Source organism: Oncorhynchus nerka, linkage group LG7 (assembly GCF_034236695.1).
Source record: "Oncorhynchus nerka isolate Pitt River linkage group LG7, Oner_Uvic_2.0, whole genome shotgun sequence".
NCBI classification, from domain to species: Eukaryota; Metazoa; Chordata; class Actinopteri; order Salmoniformes; family Salmonidae; genus Oncorhynchus; species Oncorhynchus nerka.
The window spans coordinates 40,247,615-40,267,862 of NC_088402.1; the positions used below are offsets into that span (position 1 = coordinate 40,247,615).

General features: G+C 47.1%; 1 protein-coding gene across 1 annotated transcript in view; it reads right to left on the reverse strand.

Annotated features, from left to right (window-relative positions):
• Positions 1 to 2,211: 2,211 nt before the first annotated feature.
• LOC115131656 (glutamate receptor ionotropic, NMDA 2D-like) overlaps positions 2,212 to 20,248 on the reverse strand; it is a 38,627-nt gene continuing 20,590 nt past the window's right edge. Inside the window, exons 5-13 of the mRNA XM_065021064.1 lie at positions 19,725 to 19,933; positions 17,995 to 18,163; positions 17,318 to 17,471; positions 15,555 to 15,680; positions 15,098 to 15,327; positions 13,217 to 13,377; positions 12,479 to 12,666; positions 9,970 to 10,202; positions 2,212 to 7,884 (exon numbers count right to left, since the gene is read on the reverse strand). Coding sequence (XP_064877136.1) covers positions 4,852 to 7,884; positions 9,970 to 10,202; positions 12,479 to 12,666; positions 13,217 to 13,377; positions 15,098 to 15,327; positions 15,555 to 15,680; positions 17,318 to 17,471; positions 17,995 to 18,163; positions 19,725 to 19,933 — 4,503 coding nt within the window. The 3' untranslated portion in view covers positions 2,212 to 4,851. The remainder of the gene's footprint in view (positions 7,885 to 9,969; positions 10,203 to 12,478; positions 12,667 to 13,216; positions 13,378 to 15,097; positions 15,328 to 15,554; positions 15,681 to 17,317; positions 17,472 to 17,994; positions 18,164 to 19,724; positions 19,934 to 20,248) is intronic.

Sequence of the window (20,248 nt, forward strand, 5' to 3'; positions counted from 1 at the left end):
AAGCTGAACCTCGGCAAGACGGAGCTGCTCTTCCTCCCGGGGAAGGACTGCCCGTTCCATGATCTCGCCATCACGGTTGACAACTCCATTGTGTCCTCCTCCCAGAGCGCTAAGAACCTTGGCGTGATCCTGGACAACACCCTGTCGTTCTCAACTAACATCAAGGCGGTGGCCCGTTCCTGTAGGTTCATGCTCTACAACATCCGCAGAGTACGACCCTGCCTCACACAGGAAGCGGCGCAGGTCCTAATCCAGGCACTTGTCATCTCCCGTCTGGATTACTGCAACTCGCTGTTGGCTGGGCTCCCTGCCTGTGCCATTAAACCCTACAACTCATCCAGAACGCCGCAGCCCGTCTGGTGTTCAACCTTCCCAAGTTCTCTCACGTCACCCCGCTCCTCCGCTCTCTCCACTGGCTTCCAGTTGAAGCTCGCATCCGCTACAAGACCATGGTGCTTGCCTACGGAGCTGTGAGGGGAACGGCACCTCAGTACCTCCAGGCTCTGATCAGGCCCTACACCCAAACAAGGGCACTGCGTTCATCCACCTCTGGCCTGCTCGCCTCCCTACCACTGAGGAAGTACAGTTCCCGCTCAGCCCAGTCAAAACTGTTCGCTGCTCTGGCCCCCCAATGGTGGAACAAACTCCCTCACGACGCCAGGACAGCGGAGTCAATCACCACCTTCCGGAGACACCTGAAACCCCACCTCTTTAAGGAATACCTAGGATAGGATAAAGTAATCCTTCTCACCCCCCCCTTAAAAGATTTAGATGCACTATTGTAAAGTGGCTGTTCCACTGGATGTCATAAGGTGAATGCACCAATTTGTAAGTCGCTCTGGATAAGAGCGTCTGCTAAATGACTTAAATGTAAATGTAAATGTAACTGCTTGCACGCGCGTTACCACTCAACTATGTCTTGATGAAGGCATTGTCTGTATCGTTTATTTGGCCTTTTCCCCCAGCATTGTCCCAGCCATATCCGCGGAAGCAGGAAGAATGAAGTCCTCCACAATAGTATGGGACTTGCCTGTCCTAGCCACTTGGTAGCTCACCATATAAGACGCTTCTAGCCCCTTCTTATTAATGGTATCTGTTGCTTTTCTACATGTCTTACTACTCAAAAGTCGTCTTTATTCTCACTCAAAAAACTCCCGTGGCTTATTTTTCAAATTGTCATGGTTCATTTCTAAGTGTCTGCGCAAGAGTGAAGGTTTCCCGCGAGAGTGTAGCGGTCAATGTGTTTGGATGTTAATTATTTGACTAGGCTACCTGTATTTGACATTGTGTTGTTATTTCGCTGAACACTAGATGTTTTAATTTTATTTTTGGCAGTGAAACGAGGCTACTCAGGTGTGAAAAAAACCTCAACCAAATGTATAGCCCCGTTGGAAAATATAAACATACTGTTTGAAAATGTGAATTAAAAAATATATTTATAGTTTATTTTTATTTTTAAACGTGAATCACATTTTTATTTGGCATACCCCGTACCCCAGTTTGGGAATACCTGTTATAAACGATCCAACTAATCATTTTTAACTTCAACTGGGTGGTTGATAACTGATCTCCTCACGGTGAGGGGTGATGGTAGAAAGGCACTCTGGCACAAAATGGCTGTCAACCAACCTCCATTAAGGTGTTTAATAGTGGCCCCAGCCATCTCATAACAATGCACTGTACTGTAAGTGCTCCAAGATCTGTTGAGAAGCTCCATCTCAATTAAATGTGTTATGGCATTAATGAGCTTCCATATAAGTCGGTATGTGTGTATGAGTGTGCATCGTCCAGAGCTGGTACATAGTAAAAAAAAACAACATTTCAGTCAACACTTTGGACCTCTGTTTCAATTTACCACTTCTAATCTTATTGTTGTTGCATCGTTGAGAGGTGAAACTGCAAGTAAGCATTTCATTGTAATGTGAACACCACACGTACGTGTTCCTGTGCAAATGACCTGTAAAATAATTGACCTGGACGCGAACCATTTTCATGTGGTGCCTCTGTGTGTGAATGAGAACACCTATCTTCAATACCTCCATTACGGTGTCACTTGCTGTGATAAAACATGGTACTTTTCTAAGGACAGGCTGTGTTCCGCAACAACATGTCCTCGTGGAGATATGTGAACAGATAACTTTCTCTCTCCGTGCTTTCCCAATCATCCCATCCGCATCCGCTCCTCTGACGCCGACACAAAGACAAATCTAAACGGACGGAACAGGTTTTAATATGAAAATTTTTTTTTTATTCTGTTCTGCTTGCAGTACAGCACAGTATCGTCTTTCCAGTGGTGCGGCAGCCCAACATGACCACTGTGTTCTGCTCCAGTATGGCACATTGATTCTCACACAGTGACGCAGTGCAAGTCCGTCTGGGACACAGTGTGGCGTAAAGACCGCGCCGGGCTAGCGGATAGAGACAGCGCTGGACCGGGCGCTACAGTGGGGATTAATATGGAGGAACACAGTGTTTTTGTTGAGTTCAGCACGACAGATGCATCTTTGCAGAGTGAAAGCACACACCACAGTCCTGGTATGGCTCACGATGGATAGTATACTGCTGCATGATGCAAAAAAAAAAGCCATTTGATGCCCGCTAGGCTATATTGTGTGTAAAGATGTCACTGTACACCTCAACACATTGGTCCAGTTGGATTCCAGGCCCCAGTATCTCACCAGACGGTCATGTTGTTGGACAGGCTATGCCCTGGTAAAATACCTTAGAATTCAATAGTTATTAATAACGTGTTTACAGCCAAGGCCCATACTCACACTACTACAGTGACACGGTCGTCAGACACACACCTCAGTCACATCGCAAATATCATTGTTAACTAATCGTGGTTGTTGGTCAGTAAGAACATAGTTAAGTACTGGTCTCTGATTTCACTGGGTTTTGAGGACAGACAAAAATACAACTTCCGAGATAATACTATCAATTTAGTAGACAAACTTAACGTATAATATCTTACCTTTGAAATATATTATTATATATAGATATGCTATTATTGAGATGAAATAAATATTCACCGATTAAAAAGAACAGTTTACAATTGCAGACACTCATCAACACAACAAATAGACATAAGGGGCAGATATTTCGGTTCATTTGTGGTACAAAATACCTTGGCAGGTAACATTTCGCCCACGGTTAGCCTCGTCATTGGATTCTTGTAAGCTGTTGATTGTAACAAGCAAAGCACTGCTTCCATTGTGTTCCTATAGCTCTTGGGTTAGCCAGGTTGCAAGAATGAAAAACTATACTATTAGCAACAGCGAGCACTCCCAGTTGTGGGTGCATTTTTCCTTCACATCTTATCTAATGGCACTGGAATGATAAACAATATCCTCATATCAAGATGCTGAACAATAATTGATCTAATGCTACCCAACTCCACAAATATATATATGTGATATACATCTAGATATTCAAAGAAATGCAGACAAAACTTTACACGACACAATTTTGTGTTCACTTTTTTTGTTCTTCCGCTGAAGTATGGCTCAGATGCAGTCGCAGACAGACGAATGAACCGAACAGACTATATGGAGAAGATGGAACTAGCCTTGTGGGTGACTGACAACATGCAGTCGTAGCAGTATTAACTCTCCGCTACTCAACTTCCTGTTGCTTACGCTAATGCCAAAGGTGGGTGGATAACGGGCTGATTTGAAAGTATGCCTTACTATGCAGGTATCAGCTTTGCAGTCAAATTGCTATAAATAAGCTAGCTCTTGATTACAGATTTACAAACGCATCTCTGGTAGCATCTTTTAGGCACCTATCATGTTGACATCATTACTGGGACACAGAGAATTCATTCTGACCATCTGTGCGGCCACATGTCCGACAATTCAATCTAGCATTTACCCAATGGTTTTCCACATAGTGCCCCCAAATGCTACAATCTTAAAGTGTCTTCATCGTTGCAGCAGACTAGGTCAAGGCTACATTCTGTCTTATGGGGGGAAAGGCTGCCAATGACATTAGGTAGTTGAAAAACGTTTCGCGTGTACCCAGTATAGTACAGCACAGTGCTTACATTTTGTCATAATTAATACATTTGTCTCATATTATAATAACACATAGTAAACTAACCTTTTTAAAATATAAAATGCATGAACTGTTGGTGTGCAGGTAATGTATTGCTCAAGAGGGACATGAATGGGAGAGTACCTGTGATATAAACAAAACAGCATTGTATGTAAGCTCCACTGAAGTTTGGCACAGTATAAGGTCAGTCACAGTCGACTTACCCTGTTGTCAAGAATACAAACACAGTAAAACACAGACACACAGAATATCAAATATGAGTTTGAGAGGGTGAATGGGGAAAACAGAGAGGGCTAGCTGCTATTCTATTCTCCCTAAAAGTGAAATATAGAACATAAATGACCCCAGACTTCACAGTTCTGTGAAAGTTAAAGGAAAGTTAGGGGTTAATGTTAAGGGATGTAAATCAAATGTTTCTGCATTGGAGCCCTCAGTAGGGAGGTCTATGAATGAGTACCTGAGCCCTCAAGAGCAAATATCATTTCACAATAATAACCACTTCACTTCAAGACCCAAAGACACGCTGTGTCAAGAGGACGGCCCCATTTCTGAGATCCCACTTTGGACACCAATTTCATTGAACCAACAATACATGTAGTCTTTCAGATACTCTGACCGGAATGAAGTGAGCCCCAGTAAACATGACATTGCTGTGCACTCCCTCTCACTGGACAATGGGGGTTGTGCAAGAGTTATAGGGGGCTGAGTTACAGGACTGCTGTTGCCACACAGTCATGACCCAACGTTTCTGAATAGGTCAGCGGTTCCTACCCAGGTAGGTGTCTATGATTCGCCTCACACCTCGCTCTCCACACTGGAGAAGTGTGCGGACCCCCTCCGTGAGCAGAGGCTCTTGGCCTTGAGGGGCAGGTGAGGTGACTGTAACCTTTGGGGCTGGGGCACTGAGCGCAGTCTCTGGTACAGGAGTTTGGCACTAGCAGAAGCCATAGAAGACGGCTGGGGGGCGCCTGGGGTGGAGGATACTACAGAGGGAGATGAGACCGAAGAGGACGAGGTGGGAAGAGGGACGTGGATGGGATGGGATGCAGAAGGAGGGGCAGGAAGGGCTGGGAGTGTTGGTGGAGGGAGGGAGGGGATGAGGGCTTGCGATGTAGAGGACTGCCGTATGCGGTCCGTCCGCTGTGTTCGCTGGATGCTGAGGTTGGACTGGCTTCCCGATATGGGTTGATTCTGGGTCCGGTCGGGTTTGGAGGAATGCCGTTTGGAATTGGCGCTGCTCCCGAAACGTTGACAGTGTAGAAATAGCTCCTCCTGGCTACGAGAGCTCACCTTGGCCCACTTAGAGTGAGCGTGTTGATGCTCGAGGGCAGATTGGCAGTTGCAAGCCACATTACCGCGCCCTTTGTCCTTCCTTTTCCCTTTCTTCTCCTCCTTCACGGGAAGCTTGTCCACGGACCAGTATCTTCGAGGAGCTGGTGGTGTCAATGGAGGTGGAGGCCACTGTGTACCACCTATCCTCCTTGAACCCCAGGCTCCACCTGATCCCCAGCCACCTTCCTCTGCTATCCCTGCTCCCCCCCATCCCTCCCCATGCCTCAGTAACGAGTCATCCCTACTGTTTATGCTGCCAGCCTTTTCTCTGGCGGGATAAGTGCCGAAAAACCAACCTCCCCCTCCTATGCCTCCAACCGCCCTACCCTCATGACCATCCCAGTACCTCTCAAACTTTCCGAATTCTCCCGAGGAGCCGTCGTCGTCGGAATAGATGCCCACCACCTTATCGCGTTCCCTTTCAGACTCTGATGCGGTCCTTCTTCTTCTTTCGTGTCTCGTCTCTTGCTCCACTTTTCTCCTTTGCTCCTTGGAATCGTCATCCTCATCTTCGGAATCCCACTCATGAAACGACAGACCTTCTTTGGTGTGAACCTCCACTCTTTCGTTCCTTCCCAACAGGGGGCGCTTCTCCCCTTCTTTCCCTAGGGCCTCTCTATCTGAACCCTTACTCCTGCGCCTGGACGAGAGAGGGATCAGTGGCAGAAATGCAGATGAAGGAGTCTCTGACGATGGGTTTCCCGCTCCCCAGAACTTGACAGCGGTTGAGGGTTTACTGGAGCTCTGGTACTGCTTGCTGGAACTGGAAGGCCTATCTGCATGCCTGTGGCGAGAGTGAGGACTTCTGTGCCTTTCCTTGCCTCTAGTGTCGTCTCCATCATCTCTTTCCTTATCCTCTCTCTCTCTCCTCTCTTCATCCCTTGGAATATCCCATCCGTAACTTCTGATAGAACCTTCACTCTTTTTCCGCATGGAGTCACGCCTCAGAGCCGGGTAGGAGGAGTAGGCCTCTTGCATTATCGCTTTGAGCTGCCCTCTCTGCTCACCACCTCCCTCCTCGTGCTCTGACCGCTTGCCCCGGTCTCTTCTCTTCACCTTCTCCTCTCTCTTCCTCTTCTTCTTCACTTTACGCCGCTTGCGCTCCCGCTCCCTCTCCTTCTCCTCTCTCTTTTTTTTCTTCCGGCCTTTCTTCCTCCTCTTTCTCTCCCTTTCGCTCTCTTTGTGATGCCGTTTCTCCTCCTTCCCCTCGGCCCTGGTTCCTGTTCCTCTACATCTTTCTCTCTCGCCCCAGGAGGCCCACCACTCCTGCAGCTGGGCTAGCTGGCTCCCTGCCCTCTCTCTCTCATACTGTAGACGAGGCTTGCGGGGTGGCACAGGCGGAGGGGGCGGACTGCAAGGCAGTGAGCGAGAGGACATGCGTCGGGATTTGCCCTTTCTCCGTACTAGCAGGAGGCTAGACTCCTCTGTCAGCTCATCAGAGTCGTAGATGTCCTCGACATCTCTACTGCCGGCCCTGTACTTAAAACTCTGGGACGATGTGTATGAGGTGTTGGAGGATGAGGGTGAGTTGGAGCGGGAGAGGGAGACGGAGGATGAGGATGAGGATGAACTGGATGAGGTGGAGGAGCAGGAGCTCGAGGTGTAGAGGGCGGAGTGAGAGGGAGTGGTAGGTGTAGTGTGGGCAGGGGACGAGACAGGGACAGGCAAAAGGAGTGGGGGAGGGCGACGGCTTCGCCTGCCACCTCCATCCCTTGCACCGTACCGCCCTCCCCCTCTTCTCCCCAGGGGGAGGATGTTCTCATACAGAGGCCCCCCGGAGCCCTTTCTTTTAGGGAGGCTGCCTCTTCTCCAAAATAGAGGCCGATGTGGGGATGAGGGGAGCGCTAGAGGAGGCTTGGACATGAAGTGCCAAGGGGGAGGTCCTTTAGAAGGTAGCCGTGGCATTCCTGAAGACTTTGTTCCCCTCTGGTTCATTTTGGGGGTTTGAGAGCCACCTGTTTGTGGGTCAGCATTTGCCCCTAAGCCCTCTGGATCGATCGGGCCATAATATCGCTTGTATTCATCCAGGCCCCCGTCCCCTCCACCGGCTCCCCCAGCCCAGTGAGGGGGCAAGCCCTGTTGAAACTGTGCCATGTCTGGGATCCCACCGCTGCCACCGATAGGCTTGTCCGTGCTGGGCTTGGGACGGTTCCAGCGGTCGACCACAGCCAATCTGCGGTCATGACGAGGCAGAAAAGTGGAGCACGGCATAGGACCCTCCGTAAGGGGACTGTTTGATGGCCCAATGGCCATTGCCGAGTGCCCAGTAGTTGGAGGAGATGCAGTGGGAAGCATGCTGTATGCTTGCGGTTGTTGCTGCTGCTGATGCATCTGCTGCTGCTGCACCATAGCAAGAGTGGTGTTACAGGTTACAGCCGCTGAGATGTGGGACTGGGGTGGAGGCGACATTGTGGGAACACTATGATATAGGGGAAGTGTGTTTTTTAGGCCTCCAGAGATGGTTTCATCTTTAAACTTGCAGCAACTGTACATACCCTGGGTAGAGAGGGAAGGGAAAGCTCATTAGGATACATCTAGCAAACTACAACCACCCAGTATCCCTTGATGAGAATATTGATACTTATGAAAGTCGCTTAAAAACATGTGAGTTTAGTCTCGTAAAACTAGGTTCCATATGTACATATGTTGTGGCAGAAATGTGTCCCCATAGAAGACTGAATACACTTACCTCAGTGTCTGCATTTATGGTGCACTCAAGCTTCAGTTCAATTGATCTTTTTAAACTACCACCTAGTGTGCTGTGTACTCTGGAGCTCCCACTGCCCTGCTCAAACACTAAGTCACAACTGACTCTTTAAAAAAAAGAAGCAGCACTTTGTGATATCTGCTGATGTAGAAACGGCTTTATTAATACATTTGATTGATTGATTGAATAATCTGTCCTTTCTCTCCCCTCCAGCATAAAATGTGACGTGCCATGAATATGGCGGATGCTGCTCTAGGCAATATCTCTACTCTGTACTCTGGGAGGTGGAAACTAACCACAAAATACTAATGAGGGTGGAAGAAGAACTTGTGACAGGTCTAATACTAAGTAATTTACTGCTTTAAAAGACTGATAGGCAACAATTATCGATTAAGTGTGTTGAATGGCGGGGCCATTTAAATCATAACAGCTTTATCACCTTTACTTGAAGGTGATTCATTCAATACCAATACGTCTTAATAGAAAACGAGAGTCATCGCACTAATCTAATCACTACCACCACCGGGGGTATCACTACCACCACCACTACCACCAGCAGGGGTATCACTACCACCACTACCATCACTACCACCACTGGGGGTATCACTACCACCACCACTATCACCAACAGGGGTATCACCACAACCCCCACTACCACCAGCAGGGGTATCACTACCACCACCACTACCACCACTACCACCAGCAGGAGTATCACCACCACCACTACCACCAACAGGGGTATCACCACAACCCCCACTACCACCAGCAGGGGTATCACTACCACCACTACCACCAGCAGGGGTATCACTACCACCACCACTACCACCAACAGGGGTATCACCACAACCCCCACTACCACCAGCAGGGGTATCACCACCACCACTACCACCACCACCAGCAGGAGTATCACCACCACCACTACCACCACTACCCCCAGCAGTAGTATCACCACCCCTACTACCACCACCACTACCACCACTACCCCCAGCAGGGGTATCACCACCACCACCATTACCACCACTACCACCAGCAGGAGTACCACCATCACTACTACCACCACTACCACCAGCAGGGGTATCACCACCACCACTACCACCATTACCACCACTACCACCAGCAGGGGTATCACCACCACCACTACCACCAGCAGGGGTATCACCACCACCAGCAGGGGTATCCACCAGCCAGCAGGGGTATCACAACCACCACTACCATCACCACTACCACCAGCAGGGGTATCACCACCACTACCACCAGCAGGGGTATCACAACCACCACTACCATCACCACTACCACCAGCAGGGGTATCACCACAACCCCCACTACCACCAGCAGGGGTATCACCACCACCACCAGCAGGAGTATCACCACCACCACTACCACCAGCAGTAGTATCACCACCCCTACTACCACCACCACTACCACCACTACCACCACTACCCCCAGTAGGGGTATCACCACCACCACCATTACCACCACTACCACCAGCAGGAGTACCACCATCACTACTACCACCACTACCACCAGCAGGGGTATCACCACCACCACTACCACCATTACCACCACTACCACCAGCAGGGGTATCACCACCACCACTACCACCAGCAGGGGTATCACAACCACCACTACCATCACCACTACCACCAGCAGGGGTATCACCACCACTACCACCAGCAGGGGTATCACAACCACCACTACCATCACCACTACCACCAGCAGGGGTATCACCACCACTACCACCACCCACCAGCAGGGGTATCACCACCACTACCACCACTACCACCAGTAGGGGTATCACCACCACTACCACCACTACCACCACCACCACCAGGGGGCATCAGTATCACCACCACCAACACCAGTCAGTGACTCACCCTGCTGAGGACCAGTAGGAAGTCCATGCCCCCGGAGTGGCCCAGGCATTGCCTGATCTTCCAGTACACCAGGTGCTCCCAGGAGAACACCAGCAGACTGAGCCCCATGGCCACCAGCAGCATGTAGAAGACGCCCGCCATGTTGTCGATGTCCAACTTGGAGCTCATCACCTCAATCTTGTCGTTGTGACAGATCCCAGAGAGCCACAGGCGCTCAAGCATGTCGATCTCGTCTGGCGGGGGGAGAAGAGGGACCGGGAGGCAAATAAAAAACCACGAGAAGGTGTTATCTGCCTTTGTTATGAGACAAGCAGTGTTTTATACCTGAAAGGGTGGAGCTGGGAGATATGTTGCATGGCGGGGGGCGAGGCGAGAATGAGGGAGAGAGGGTGAGAGAGAGGCAGAGAGAGAGAGAGAGAGAGACAGAGAGAGACAGGGAGAGAGACAGAGAGGAGGAGAGATAGAAGCTGCACAGCTTTGATGGAGGTCTGAAATGGCCAGGATACAGAATGTCCCATGCTAAGAGTGACCCCGACAGTGCTTCAAGATGAAAGGAAGCGGACACTGATAGGACTCCGCACACTAATCATTAGTACCTTATCAAAAACAACTGTTACACTGTCAAGGAATAATGAAGGAAAAGCCAGAGCTTTTCAGTGGAGAGCAGATAACGTGCATTGAAATGACAGCCACATCTGTGAGCTTAAAGCCCTCTGCATTGCAAAATGAGCTACTTAAAGGAAGTTTTCAAATCCCTGTTCATTATAACACTGAAACATTCAACTATATTAACCTTAGGTTAATTTCCCCTTGTGGGACACCCAATTGTAAAGCCCAAGGTACATGGATTAGAAAAACAGGAATTAACCATGTTGACTGGAATGTCATAATCCACTCCAATAAAAATCTATAAAAAGGATTCTACCAAACAAAAATATTCTTCCAAGAATGTGTAGCTAAGAATTCACAGTCAGAGAGTTAGTGATCTGTCTGATGACATTTTGACATTTACATTTGAGCCATTTATCAGACACTCTTATGCAGGGTGATTTACAGCTAGAAGAAACCATCTTAAAATAGCTGGGTGAGACAACCACATATCTCAGTCATAGTAAGTACATTCCTCCTCAATAAAGTAGCTATCAGCAAAGTCAGTGCTAGTAGAGGGGGAAAAAGTGAAGTGCAAATGTTGGTTCACGAAAATCACCATACTTAACTGCCAATTGTGTTTTCAACAATGGATTCTAATTTGCATGATCATAAACTGTGGCAGACTCCTAATCTCATTCATCATATTTCAATAAGCACCACCGTCCCCCGCTCTCTTTTCACATTCAATCCTAAATCACGACAGCAGCCTGAACTCAGGGCGTCATAACCCCGCTTTGAGATCTTTACAAAGACGGCTGAACTGAGACGGAGCTGCAACATCCTCTTGCATTAGCGAAGGAGCAACCGGGCCTTTTAAAACACAGAACCAGAGCAATTGAGTGACAGAAAAAAAGATCCACTAGAAAGAAAAAGTCCCATAATAGGAACACCAATTGTAACATGAACAATACAAAATATGATACACCACTGGAGAATACATGCATGGAATCTTTAAGACCTCGTATAACGTGATGATTAAGTGAAACATTCTGGGGTGGTTGCACAGACCCAGATTAGGCCTACAGTCCTCATGCACTATAAGTTAACTAGACACTAGACATGCAGGTAACTGCCAAAATAACGGAAACACTTGAGTAAATGAGGGATGCAAAGTATATTGAAAGCGGGTGCTTCCACACAGGTGTGGTTCCTGAGTCAATTAAGCAATTCAAATCCCATTATGCTTAGGGTCGCAGCATCAATCTATAAAAATACTAGGCAGGCCATTATTTTGGCTACCATGGCTATGCCCCCATAGAATGACAATGCACCCATCCGCAGGGCACGAGTGGTCACTGAATGGTTTGTTGAGCATGAAAACCATGTAAACCATATGCCGTGGCCATCTCAGACCAGAACTCGACGCAATTGAACACTTATGGGAGATTCTGGAGCAGAGCCTGAGACAGAGTTTTCCACCACCATCAACAAGACAGCAAATGATGGAATTTCTCATGGAAGAATGGTGTCTCATCCCTTCAATAGAGTTCCAGACACTTGTAGAATGTATGATCAAGGTGCATTGAAGCTGTTGGTGGCCCAACGCCCTATTAAGACACTTTATCTTGGTGTTTCCTTTATTTTGGCAATTACCAGTAGGTCTACTGTAAAATGTACAGTATGTAGGAGAAACTGTAAAACCGTGAATATACGTACAGCATTCAACTGAATTAAGCAGTAAGTACTGCAGGAAAGTGCTTTTTTTTTCTCTCACTTCAATCCACCACCAAAAGCAGAGAGATAGATTGATGCTGCCAGCCCGCCACTAACAAGCCAGCACATTTATCAACTTCTCCTGCCTGTCCCCAATCCCTCTCTCCCTCGTCCATCTCTCCCCCACTCCTCTTTCTCTCCTCACCGTCTCCCACCAGCTGCAGTAGGGCCAAGTCCACCGGGCGTTTCCAGCGGGTGTTTTTATGCAGGGCGATGCCGTAGCCCGTGGTGGCGAACACCTTGCCCGAGCCAATGGTCATCACCTTACAGCCCTCATCCTTCCGCGCCATGTAGTTTAGCACAGCCGCGTCATAGATGAAGGCATCTAGTTTGCTGAAGGGGAGGGAGGGAGAGAGAGAGAGAGGCGAGAGAAGAGGGGATGAGAGTGAGATGATAAGTGAGAATGCATCATGTGAGGTTTAATAACACGGTACGTCAGGTCCGGGTGAGGAATAGGCTGCTAGTGGTCAAGTCGTCGAGGGGAAGTGATTGTCTTTCCTCTGCATGAGGCGCACAATTTGTTATCAATACCCTCATGCTTCCAACATAAGTTTATGTATGTTTTGTCTAATGTAAGCAGAATCCATATTTTGCACTACAGACACCAGCAGAGAGACAAACACACATACAGTACAGTACGATAGGACGTCCCAGGGAGATAATTGTTGCTAAGCGGTTGCTATGCTGGGTTGTGTTCATTTGGGCACATAACGGGAAAAATAAATGCAACGGAAAACGAAAATGTGCGTTTCTTATTGGACAAGTCTAGGTAGTCCCTCCCTGTTTCAGTCTGTTTTCTTTCCATTTGGTGCCTAATGAACATGGCCCTGGTTGAATGCAATGAAATGAAAGGGATGTCATCTTCACAAACACACAAACTGACCCAGTCTTGAGGTTGTCGATGGCCTCCTCCACGCCCTTCTGGTTGTTGCGGATCATGAAGTTGTGCATGTTGGCGTAGTTGCTGCGGATGTTCTCCTCCGTGCTCCCGTTGGGGACGGTGCCAAATCGGAGCGGGGGGTACTGCTCAGTGGGCTGCTGGAACTGAGGGGATAGAGGAAGAACTAGAGGTTGATGTGGGGATTCAGGGTAAATGTTGAGTGACAAGGGTACATTACATCGTAAAAAATGCATGCATAGAGATCTAAGGAAGTTGGACAGGTGGACAATACCCTAAGCAACGTGTCATGAAATCAAAGAGCTGACAAAACACGAGAACGTTTCAAAAGGGTTGCGGCTCAAATCTCCAACACCAACTCAGAAAGTTGAGCGTCTATCTTTTGAGATGTTATTGTGATTTCTGGCTGTACTGTCCAGGGCCCACCCAACGTCCTTAGGGCTCATGTAAAAAAAGTACAGAGATCTTCAGAAAGGGAGAGAATTGAGAGGGATGAAAGTTAGAGATGGATCAATGCATAAATTGTCTGAAGGTGGCAGCAGAATTACCACTAAGACCAACCTTCAGCACAACAAAAAACGTCTACCGTAATTTCCGGACTATAAGCCGCTACTTTATTCCCACACTTTGAACCTTGCGGTTTATACAATGACGCGGCTAATTGATGGATTTTTCCCGCTTTCACAAGATTCATGCCGCCAAAAAACGGAGCACCGTCACATAATGTGACGTAAATCGAGCGCGCTCAAACTTCCCATCATTCTGATTACGGTAGTAATTTTGTCACCCTCATCATGGCAAAGACACGGAGAAATGCATATGATGCAGCTTTCAAGTTGAAGGCGATCAATCTGGCTGTTGGAAAAGGAAATAGAGCTGCTGCATGGGAGCTTGGCCTTAATGAGTCGATGATAAGACGTTGGAAACAGCAGCGTGAGGAACTGACTCAGTGCAAAAAGAAAACAAAAGCTTTCAGAGGGAAGAAAAGCAGATGGCCCAAAGTATTTGCAGCCACTCGACATCAGTGTAAAACGTGCATTTAAGGTGGCGCTCCTTGTTCAATGGGAGGCTTGGATGACAAGTGGGGAGAAATCCTTCACTAAAACGGGCCGCAGGCGAAGAGCATCTTATGGTCAAGTCTGCCAGTGGGTCCTGACAGCGTGGAGCATTGTCAAAAAATCCACTATCATCAACGGGTTTCGAAGGCTGGACTGCTGCGTGTTGAAGGGGCAGCATGAGCTCAGCGGGGTATTTGCCTCCGGATGAAAGTGACGAGAGCGACAATGAAAACGATCCAACATCGGATGAAGCAATTCTGAGGCTATTCAACTCCGACACCGAAGGAGATGACTTCAGTGGTTTCAGTGCACAGGAGGAGGAAGATAGTGACCAATGACTTTCTTGGTAGGCTACTGTTTTAATTTTTGTTACAAGCCGTGTTTCGTTAAAGCCTATTTATTTTTGTTACAAGCCGTGTTTCGTTTAAAGGCTGTGTAAAGTTCATTTGTTTCAATGTACCGGTAGGCACCTGCGGCTTATAGACATGTGCGGCTTATTTATGTACAAAATATATTTTTTTTTTTATAATTCAGTGGGTGCAGTTTATATTCAGGTGTGCTTAATAGTCCAGCAATTACGGTACTTTTATTGACTTCCGGGCACTACCCTGATTCTCCACCTTGCACATTCCCACTTGCACATTCCCATCATGGATTAACAATAATGGAGACTCCCTCCAGCCAATGCCTTCACCAATCCATAGACAGGTAATGTGCAAGTGGAAAAAACTGAGGCACCGCTGTGGTATGGAAACAGACATTAGGGCCATCTTGGCCTTGGATCAGAACGGCCTCCTCACTCGCACACCTTCTTGTCGCTGAGGCCAGACACAGTGTCGATGTACTCCTCCTGGATCATGAAGGCTGCCAGGTTGGCCGTGTAGGAGGCCAGGAAGATGACAGCGAAGAAGGCCCACACCAGCACCATGATCTTACTAGTGGTTCCTCTGGGGTTCTCCACAGGCACTGAGTTATTGAAGACCAGAGCCCACAGCAGCCAGATAGACTTCCCTATGGTGAATTTAGAGCCCCCTGTCTCTGGATAGAGAGAGATAAGGTGGACAGACAGAGGGGGGAGTGGGAGAGACAGTGAGTGAGAAAGAAATAGAAAAAGAGAAAGAGAGAGAGAGAGAGAAATGGACATTGAATGGAAAATAAATATCCCCAGGTTACTCACAATGGCATATAACTCAGCATGACCATTTAAATTGCTTCAATGGTGATACCCTGAAATAATAATGACCATACTGTAATAAATGACTTACTCTTTGCACTTTGCAGGCTGCGGTTGTAGCCAACAGGGCTGAAGAACTCGAAAATAAAGACTGTGACGGCGACCACGGACAAGCACATGACGAACATCATCACCCACACAGCTGGGCTGTACGGCTCTGAAACATCACATCACAAAGACAAGGGTTCTGTCCCAAGGTTCTCACTAGCTTGCTACTTAGAATGAAGCTATGGTTGCATCGCAAATTGCCCTAAAAATGATTCAAAACTCCAGCCACCCTAGTCATAGACTGTTGTCTCTGCTACCACACGGCAAGCAGTACCGGAGCGCCAAGTCTAGGCCCAAGAGGCTTCTAAAACAGCTTCTACCCACAAGCCATAAGACTCCTGAACATCTAATCAAATGGCTACCCAGACTATTTGCCCACCCCCTCTTTTACGCTGCTGCTACTCGCTGTTTATTATCTAATCATAGTCATTTTAATAACTCTACCAACAGTACATGTAAATATTACCTCAATTACTTCAACTAACCGGTGCCCCCCGCACATTGACTCTGTATCGGTACCCCTTGTCTATAGTCTCGCTATTGTTATTTTACTCTTGTTCCTTTTATTTCTTATTCATATTTTTTAAACTGCATTGTTGGTTAGGGGCTTGTAAGTAAGCATTTGACTGTAACACTGTAATTACATGTATTATTGTGTTTCATGAAATGTTTTTTTTTGTTATTACACAAGTGGAATAAGGAACCGTCTCATTTTTGGAGGTTCAGATTCTGTCTGACCCGAGTCATATAGGAGTAACTTACAAGCTCAAAATGGTCGACGGTCTCAAGAAAACGACCTTACAGAAAGGGTCAGGCTTGAAGATCCAAGATTTTCTTGGCAAGAGATTACTCTGGGCTCATGCCAGCTAAGACATACTGAGACCAAGCCAAGGACCCTTAGGTTACAATCAAATCAGTGACCCTTGAATCAGACGAAATGGACTTGGGGGAAAAAAACTCCAGGTTGCACACAGTACAGGTCCAGATTGTCTACTAAATCTTACTTGACAGATAGATAAACATCCATGTTTGAAATGGATCATTCAGAGGGGGAAAAAAACACATACATTATGTGCTGATTGAGTGTCTGAAACTAAGACCACATCCAGTCTGTGCTACTTGAGTCGCTGGCTGAGCGAGCTTGTTTCACTTACAGCACAGCCGCCTCCTATGGCCAGATTACTGTGTAATACTGAGTCATATCTGATGAGCTGCCATTACACACTGTATTATCTAAGATCTGGCTGCAGATATAGACGCACCATCACGTCTCAATCGATGGCTGTAGGATTAAAATGCCGGCCTTGTCTGCAGCCTGAGTCTCTGTCTCTACATGCTTGGGAAAAGTCTGGAATTAGGCTGACGCGATTTGAAATGTAGAGGTGTTATCTTAGAGACATTTTACTCTGAAATATCTTGACCCTTCATTATCGAGGGAGGGAGGGAGGGAGGGGGAGGGAGGGGGAGGCATAGCCCATTGGAATAGTGAATTTTATCAAAGGCTACAGTGAAAAATACAAATATCAACGTTTTTATGGCCTTTGTTTCAGATGCTTGTGAAAACCATGCTTGGCAACTTCGATACTAAACCAAGAGGGAGAAATCAAGGTTTTCCTTGTTAATGGGGGGTAACATTGGTTGGGGTATGTCAGGTATTGTGTGTTACAATAGACTCTTCATAGCCCATCATAGGCCCTTCATATGCCCTTCATAGGCCTTCATAAGCTCTTAGTCAGCCCTGCTCACCAAGGAAGGCCGACGGCGAGACGGTGCCGTTGCTACGGGAGACCATGACGCTGATGCCCGTCTCCACGAAGGGCACGGAGAACTCCACAGCCTCTGACCTCTCCTTGTTGACTGTCAGGGAGCCAATGGCCATGTCGGCCCGTTTATAAACCACCTGGTGGGCGGGAGGGGAACTGCAGTTAGGAACAGAAAAAAATGGGCCCATTCACGTTCACAGGCACTCACTTCCAGCTGTCTCAGTAGTAAAATGGTTACGTTAATGAGATCCGAGAGTGAGTTGTGCAACTAAGGAGGAAAAGGGACACCTGCACCTGGTAGTAGCAGGAGCCTAGCCACCCGGTGGCTGTATAAACACAGCAACACACCCTTAGCTGTGCTGTCACTGTGAATGTGGGTTGACACATCCCCATCTCTTCTCTGTTAGCCACCCGTATTAATCCCGGCACCCAGAGGGGGATTGTCTTCCCTGGAAATAGCGAGGCATTTGCCCAAGACTCCAAGCCAAACACTCCCGAGTTACTTCACCATGGGAATACTAATCTATTTGACAGTTCTTGGTCTCATTCTGTCTCCCGTTTACTTTCAGGGGATTTTGAGGAGGAATTGCATGGCACCCCTTGAACACGTTTTTTTGAAAGCGAGAAGAAAGAGAGAAGAAGAAATACATGACCCCTGACCTCCCCGACCATGCCATTCCACTGCCCATCACTCCCCCTCTTCCCGTGTCTGCCATTGGTCACCAGGTAGAGGTCATAGGAGAAGCCCACTATTTTGGCCAATCGCTTGAGGACGTCAATGCAGAAGCCTTTGCAGCAGTGCTTCGATGATTTCTCATCCACCGGCACACTGTGGTTACAGATAGAGCGAGGGAGGGAAGGAGAGAAAGACAGGGAGGGAGATGTTAGAGACAGGAGGCAGAGGAAAGAGAGAAACAGAAGGGAGACACAGAAGGGCAAGGAGTGAACGTATGAATTATTAGCGAGAGCTGTAGTTTCTGGATCAATACTGCCTGTAGTTGGACTGCTCAGTTTTAGAGAAGGGAGGCATATCAGGACAGACAGGAGAGGAGGACTGCATAAAAACTGGATGAATTGTCATTTTTCAGGGTGGGTTATCCTCAGCAGGGGACGAGGAGATTTAACAGGACATACGTGGACTCTTTCTAAGCATGTAGCTTTACAATAGGAATGTCGACAGAAAAAGCCTATTGACATATTAAAAGTTAAGTTTAACTGGGCAAATATCAATGTGTGGTCCCTCCCTGTATGCCCACTATGATAACCAACCAGTCAGCGCAGGTGTTGCGATTCCAATGGAATGTTAAAAGCAGGCTGATTAACTGGGGCAATCTCTCTGAGCCAATACAATTGATGGAACTTTCCGCGGGCTTTGTTAGCAGACGTCTTATCAGAGACAGGCTGGGAACACATAACTCACTAAACAGACCTCCAGAGACCAGGACAGACTGTGAAACACCGAGTGAGAGTTTATAAACGAGTACAAGAGAGAATAAACAACAGCATGTCAATGAAAGAAAACTGGCAAAGCATGTGGTTAGACTACGTGTGGTTAGACTACGCTGCATCCCAAAAATGTACGTTTAAAAAAAAAAAAATATTTAAAAGTATATTTCTACCTTGTGTGTAGCGCGGAGCTGTTAGCCAAAATCAAGAGTAGAGCAAAGAAGCTGATGATGTCATAGGGTCACTGGGCACCATTGTGGCGCACGGCATAGATTTACTTTGACAATTATAAAGACATTTTCAAAGTCTAAAGGGTTTATTACTTATTTACTGCAATTCAGTTGCTAAATCTTTACAAATTCCCTGCAATTCTTTTCCGTGAATGGCTTGAGGGGAGGGAATGTAACCAGGTGACATCATAGGTAGAGTGGAGTAAAACATTGTATTTGAAACACACTCTCAATAAACTATATCAATAACATGGAGCAACATAACCAACCACAATTATCATTTTTGTATTACCCTTTAAGCTTATGATAGTTACAACATTTAAACTATGTTGGTTACATGTTGGTCATGGTTAAAACATCTACATGGTTAGACCATGGTCAGTCATGGTTAAATATGTCCATGGTTAGACCATGGTCAGTCATGGTTAAATATATCCATGGTTAGACCATGGTCAGTCATGGTTAAATATGTCCATGGTTAGACCATGGTCAGTCATGGTTAAATATGTCCATGGTTAGACCATGGTCAGTCATGGTTAAATATGTCCATGGTTAGACCATGGTCAGTCATGGTTAAATATATCCATGGTTAGACCATGGTCAGTCATGGTTAAATATCTACATGGTTAGACCATGGTCAGTCATGGTTAAATATATCCATGGTTAGACCAGGGTAGGTCATGGTAAAACATCCGCCCCAGTAGCAGGCCTTACTTGGTGGTGTTGAGCGGTAGTCTGCAGGGTACTGAGTCCCGGATGCAGGAGTTGGTGCCTGGGTCGGCTGGCTCCACAATGACAAAGGGCCTCTCCTCCAGGGTGACCACCTTGAGGTGCTGGGTGTCGTCCAGCGGCTTGAGAAAGGAGCCGTAGCGTGAAAAGGGCTGGATAATGAGATCCAGAACACCGTTCTGCCACGTGCCAACCTGCAGGAGATCATTTAGAGCCATTTAGGAAGTACACTTGTAGTAGTACAGTTTTTGCACTATTCCTGACATTTAATCTTAGTAAAAAGTCCCTGTCTTAGGTCAGTTAGGATCACCACTTTATTTTAAGAATGTGAAATGTCAGAATAATAGTAGAGAGAATGATTTATTTCAGCTTTAATTTCTTTCATCACATTCCCAGTGAATCAGAAGTTTTCATACACTCAATTAGTATTTGGTAGAATTGCCTTTAAATTGTTTAACTTGGGTCAAACGTTTCGGGTAGCCTTCCACAAGCTTCTCACAATAATTTGG